Source organism: Pipistrellus kuhlii, unplaced genomic scaffold (genome assembly GCF_014108245.1).
Source record: "Pipistrellus kuhlii isolate mPipKuh1 unplaced genomic scaffold, mPipKuh1.p scaffold_m20_p_2, whole genome shotgun sequence".
Taxonomy (NCBI): domain Eukaryota; kingdom Metazoa; phylum Chordata; class Mammalia; order Chiroptera; family Vespertilionidae; genus Pipistrellus; species Pipistrellus kuhlii.
The window spans coordinates 53,007,670-53,013,390 of NW_023425515.1; the positions used below are offsets into that span (position 1 = coordinate 53,007,670).

General features: G+C 46.1%; 1 protein-coding gene across 2 annotated transcripts in view; it reads left to right on the plus strand.

The window, feature by feature from the left end:
• The first annotated feature begins 2,298 nt into the window (after nt 1–2,298).
• The window catches only part of LRRC58 (leucine rich repeat containing 58), a 14,256-nt gene continuing 10,833 nt past the window's right edge, over nt 2,299–5,721 (plus strand). Inside the window, exons 1-2 of one of the 2 annotated variants that reach the window (XM_036448311.2) lie at nt 2,299–2,408; nt 2,451–2,944. In XM_036448311.2, the coding sequence (XP_036304204.1) occupies nt 2,400–2,408; nt 2,451–2,944 (503 nt within the window). In that variant the 5' untranslated portion in view covers nt 2,299–2,399. The other variant, XM_036448310.2, reaches the window with a different exon arrangement.

The window sequence follows — 5,721 nt, forward strand, 5'->3', positions numbered from 1 at the left end:
AACACTCATATGTGATTCCACCCTGTCTCTGCTTCATTGACTCAAGTAGTGACAGGCAGCATGGACCCATTGATTGTCCAGTTGCAGTTTGGGTAAGTGGACAAATATGCCATGTACTACTCCAAACCCTTGAAATCCAACCCTTTCCCTAGATAATGCATTACATTGCCTCCTTTTCCCTCACACTCTCTAGTGGCCCCGTCTGGAATGCCTGCCTTTCTGTTATTTCCTTCTGCAAACCACAAAACAGACCCATCATTGTGAAGGTCCACAAGCTACCAAACCCCTTTCACCTCACAGAGGGTTTTCAGAATTCTCCAGGCTGACTGGATAGGCTCAAAGCCACTGTAGTATGAGGGATGCTGCTTAATTGTGAGCCATGTGGTAGCTGTAATTATTATGAGCAATAAAGGGATTCTCATTCATTTAAACATTTCTTCAAAACTTTCTATTAGGCAGCTTCATTTTCTATTTTTGAGACTATTTCCATCTTTCCCCTTTAACTTCACTGATTTGTAATCTTAACTCTGTTAATGTAAGAAACACTCAAACCTGTAAAGAAATTTTTGTGAATTTATTTGGGCCAAACTGTCAACAATTGCTAAAAAGCAGAATATCAAGGTATTGAGATAATGTTCCAGAGAATAACAGTCTTCACCTTATTTTATAAGTTACAATCAAAGAAGGAAACTAAGTGAGTTACATGAAATCCATTGGTGATAGATTAGGGAAGCGGGAGAGAGCAAAGGGTGGAGGGGAACCTTTGGGATTGGGTAAAAAGTAAAATGCTAGATACATGCTTCTTTTACAGAGGTGGGAACAGTGTAGTTAACAGTCAACAATCCTATATAATAAAAGGCTAATATGCAAATTGACTGAACAGTGAAATGATTGGTCGCTATGATGTGCACTGACCACCAGGGAGCAGATGCTCAATGCAGGAGCTGCCTTCTGGTGGTCAGTACACTCCCTCAGGGGGAGCACTGCATAGCCACAAGCCGAGCTCATAGCTGGTGAGAGCTAAGGATGTCCAACTGGGCCTAAGTCATCAGTCAGACATCCCCAGAGGGGTGCAGGCTGGGCTGAGGGGACCCCCTCCCCCTTGTGCACAAATTTCGTGCACTGAGCCTCTAGTTAATATCATAACAATTATATTGAGGTAATTTGTGGTCTCCACTCTGGCGCCCTGGAGCAACAATACTTTGAGCAATTTCCTCTAAGCTGTCTCCCTGAGTAGGTTGATATAAGCTGTTTATCTTCTGGTTAGAAAGGAAAAAAAATGCAAATCATTTACTACCGTATTATGTGTCCTTGGTTTAAGGAAAATAGGATTTACTAGATGGCTCCACACTGCTGTTAGAACCCACTTTTGTTTTCCTTCAAAATGCACATCCATGCCTCGTGCCTTCTATTACACCAAAGCCACGTAATGTCTTTCCAGTTAGAATTCTTAACCCTTAGAAACATTAACTTTGAGGTTAATGATTTACATTCCTCAGATTAGCAATACATTCACATTTTAAAGAGATGCTTCAAACAAAACACAGGACGTATTCATCTACAGATTCAAATACATCCTCTAGATTCTCTATAATAAGGAACTCAGGTGAATTAATACTTCAGTATCCTGTTATTTCAAAATACCTAGATACTTAATATGTATGATTTAGCCTTAGCAGAACTCCAACATTTTAAGCTACCAAAGACTGGAACCTTTCTCTCTTTACTCAGTGGGAGGGGCCCCTCCAGGAGGGCTCTCCTTCCCTCTCCCACCCCTCGCCGCCCTCTGTCTGCCTAGTCCTGTTCCTGGGAACCTTCTACGCAGTGTTTCCCAAACTTCTCTCATGATGAGAATCCCCTGGTGAAGTGGTTAAAATACAGATTCCTGAATCCCAACTAACAAGTGCTAAACTAGAATTTTTGGGAGCATATAGGTAAAATTGTATACTTAAAATACAGATTCCTGAATCCCAATTAAGAAGTGCTAAGCTAGAATTTTTGGGAATATATAGGTAATATATGTTAAATATATTACCTATAAATAAACAAAATTGTATTTTAACAACTCCACCAGGGGATTCTCATCATGAGAGAAGTTTGGGAAACACTGTTCTACAAGGACCTTCTAATCTAAAGGGACCGAACCCCGACCAGCAGAGAAGGCAACGTGGCGGCCCACAGGCCCCAGCCCCGCCCCCCGCACGCCGCGCGCCACGTGAGACGCAGCCCGGCCCCCCGACGGCGTGCCCGGCGCCCGGGCGCGTGACTAAGGCGGGGACGCGCGGGATTAAGGTCCGTGCCCGCCTCTTCCGAAGGAAGCTCTCGTTTCAGGTTCCGGGGCCGCGCAGCTCCGGGGCCTGGGGGTCGCGCGCCCCGCGGCGGGCGGGCCGGCGGGTGGGATGGAGGAGGCCGGGGCGAACGTGCCCGCGGCTGGGATGGAGGAGGCCGAGGCCGGGGCGGCCGTGCCCGCGGCCGGGGAGGCCGAGCTGAACTTGTCTCGCCTCAGCGTGTCCCCGGAGACGCTGGAGTCCGAGCTGGAGTCGCGGGGCGACGAGGAGCGGCGCGGCGCGCGGGAGGCGCTGCTGCGGCTGCTGCTGCCGCACAACCGTCTGGCGTCGCTGCCGCGGGCGCTGGGCGGCGGCTTCCCGCACCTGCAGCTGCTGGACGTGAGCGGCAACGCGCTGACGGCGCTGGGGCCCGAGCTGCTGGCGCTGCGCCGCCTGCGCACGCTGCTCGCCAAGAACAACCGGCTCGGCGGGCCCGGCGCGCTGCCCAAGGGGCTGGCGCGGTCGCCGCTGGCGCGCAGCCTCCAGGTGCTCAACCTCAGCGGCAACTGCTTCCAGGAGCTGCCCGCCCCGGTGCTGGAGCTGCGCGCGCTGCACACCCTCAGCCTCGGGGGCAACCAGCTGCAGACCATCCCGGCCGAGATCGAGAACCTGCAGAGGTGAGCGGAGCGGGGCGCCGCCGCCGCCGCCCAGGGGGAGGGGGTCCGGGGCGGCCGCCGCGGGCGCCGGGCCTGGTCCGGGCGCGGCTTAGGGGTCAGAAGCCGCCTCTGTCCCTTTAACTCCCCGGTGCGCGCTGCCCGCCAGCTCAGCTAATCCCGTGCAGTGTTTCCTAAACTTCTCTCATGTGCTCTTTGAGTTAAGTATACAATTTTACCTATATGTTCCCCAAAATTCTAGTTTAGCACTTCTTAGTTGGGATTCAGGAATCTGTAGTTTAACGACTCCACCAGGTGATTCTCATCCTGAGGGAAGTTTGGGAAACACTGCCGTGTAAGGCGATGTGTGTCCGCGTTTGGTACGTTGTACGTATTTCTCCTGAGCAGATAGATGATCCAGGCAGTTGTTCTATTCAAACTAACAGACACTCAAATGTAAATGTTGTCCCTTTCTTGCTTTGAAGTCCTTGGCGGTTCCTCCCTCCCCCCCGCTGTCTATAGACCAGCGGTTTTCAACCTTGTTCATCTCCTGGCACACACAAACTAATGACCAAAATTCTGCGGGACACCAAAAACAAACAAACAAACAAAAAAAAATTTTTTTTTTTTCTGATCTGACTTGGAAAAAAAAAATACCTGTCATGTTGATGCTTGCACACCAGGCGGTTATTGTTGTGTTGGCTGTTACTTTATTTGACAATAAGGGAAAAGAGGTCAGTGCCCCTGGCTCAATAGCCAGGGATTGCATGTTTTTAAAATTCTGGCGGTACATGTCGCTGCTGTAGATCGAAGTTTGTGCCTTTTAGCCAGACATCCGATGTACTCTGATCTGAACCTTGCTTTTCTAGGACATTTACTGCTCCCTGTTCTTTAGTAACAGCAATACCAAAGTCCCCCAGGGTAGGAGGCCGTGTTTTCAGGTCCCTAGTGGATACTTGAAGCCTCAGATAGTATACCTGAACTGACCCTGTTTATATTATGTATTTTTCAGTATGCACATATCTGTGATAAAGTTTCATTTGTAAATTAGGCACAGTAAGAGGTGAACAACAATGACATAATAACATAGGTCAGCTATAACTACATACTTGCAGTAAACATGAATGCAGTCTTTGCGCACGTCTTCCACCCACAGATTTAATCCCTTTTTCATATTAACTAAGCACTTACAGGCACTGTGCTCATAACTTTCGCATTTTGAGATGGGACAGAAAAACTAGCTCAAATTTCTGTTCCCTTCACAATTCCACAGATAGAAGATTTATCCTTACCTTAAATTGCAGCAAACTCAGCATACAATTTTTTCTCTTTCCTCTAAGTAGAGAACTTTCACCTTTTTACTTAAAGGAAGTACTTTAAAGCTTTTCTTTGACAAACCAGAATTGCCAGCCTCACTACTCTTGCTCTTTGTAGCCATTATTAAGTAAATGTTCTTTGAGCTGAACATAAAAACACTGTGATAGATACCATGACAGTTGATCAGATTAGCTGAGATGGCTACTAAGTAACTGATGAGTTGTATATAGAGCTGTATGTGCTGGACAAAGGGATGATTCACAACCCAGACGGGGTAGGACAGGATGATACTAGATTTCATCACAGTAGTCAGAACAGTGCATAATTTAAAACTTATGAATTGTTTATTTCTGGAATTTTCCATTGAATAATTTTGGACCACAGTTGACCACAGATAATTGAAACGGGGGAAACAAAATTGCAAATAAAAGGGAACTACTGTACTACTTGTGAAGTTCAGTGAGCCGTGCATTTTACCAGCACTGATGGGCATACAAAAAATATGCATAGAATGAATGCAGTAACTGTACATATCCTTTTCCTTTTGCCTGAAAAGTTGCCTGTAAATTCCTATTTATCATTCAAAACCTATCGCGGGGGTGATATCTTTGTTTTCTTTATTGCTTTATGGACCACAACTAATTTATGATCTATACTGTACTTCCTCTGTACCTCACTCAACCCACCATTGCATTTATCTTGTTGATTATGAATGCCTTGTATACATGACAGTTGATCTGATTATTCAGATCTGCCTCATTATTCAGTTAATGTATATTGAATTAAATGCAAGGAAGAAGTAGAGACACATGTAGCAAAAGTCCCTTAAATGTGCTGTGCAGGAGAGTAAGAAATAGTGCGAGAACAAGTGGATTGCTGAAACCAGTTAGGCTCAGTGGATAGAGGGTTGGCCTGCGGACTGAAAGGTCCCAGGTTCGATTCTGGTCAAGGGCATGTACCTTGATTGCGGGCACATCCCCAGTAGGGGCTGTGCAAGAGGGAGCTGATTGATGCTTCTCTCTCTCATCGATGTTTCTAACTCTATCCCTCTCTCTTCCTCTCTGTAAAAAAATCAATAAAATATACATTTTTTAAAAGAAGAGCAAGTGGATTGTCCAAAGTGAAAAAAAAATGTCTTTCGTCTGAAAATATTTTCACAGCTTTTATTTGAATTTTCTGAGATAACAGAATGTTAGAGATGGGAGGGACCCTAGAGCTAAATGTAGTGAAAAGAACATTGGCCTGAGAATAAGGACTCTTGATGTCCAGGCCTTAGCAAATCACTTAATATATCCTCACTACAGCCTCCTAATCTGTAAAATGAGGCATTTGGGCATGTCTTCATAATCATCTCATCACGAATATTTATTTAGTACCTACCATGTGTCAGGTGCTGGGGATACTGTAGTGAACATGGTCCTGCTGCCCTCATGGAGCTAACATACTAGAAGAAACATTAAACCTTGTTAGACCTTGGTTCCTTC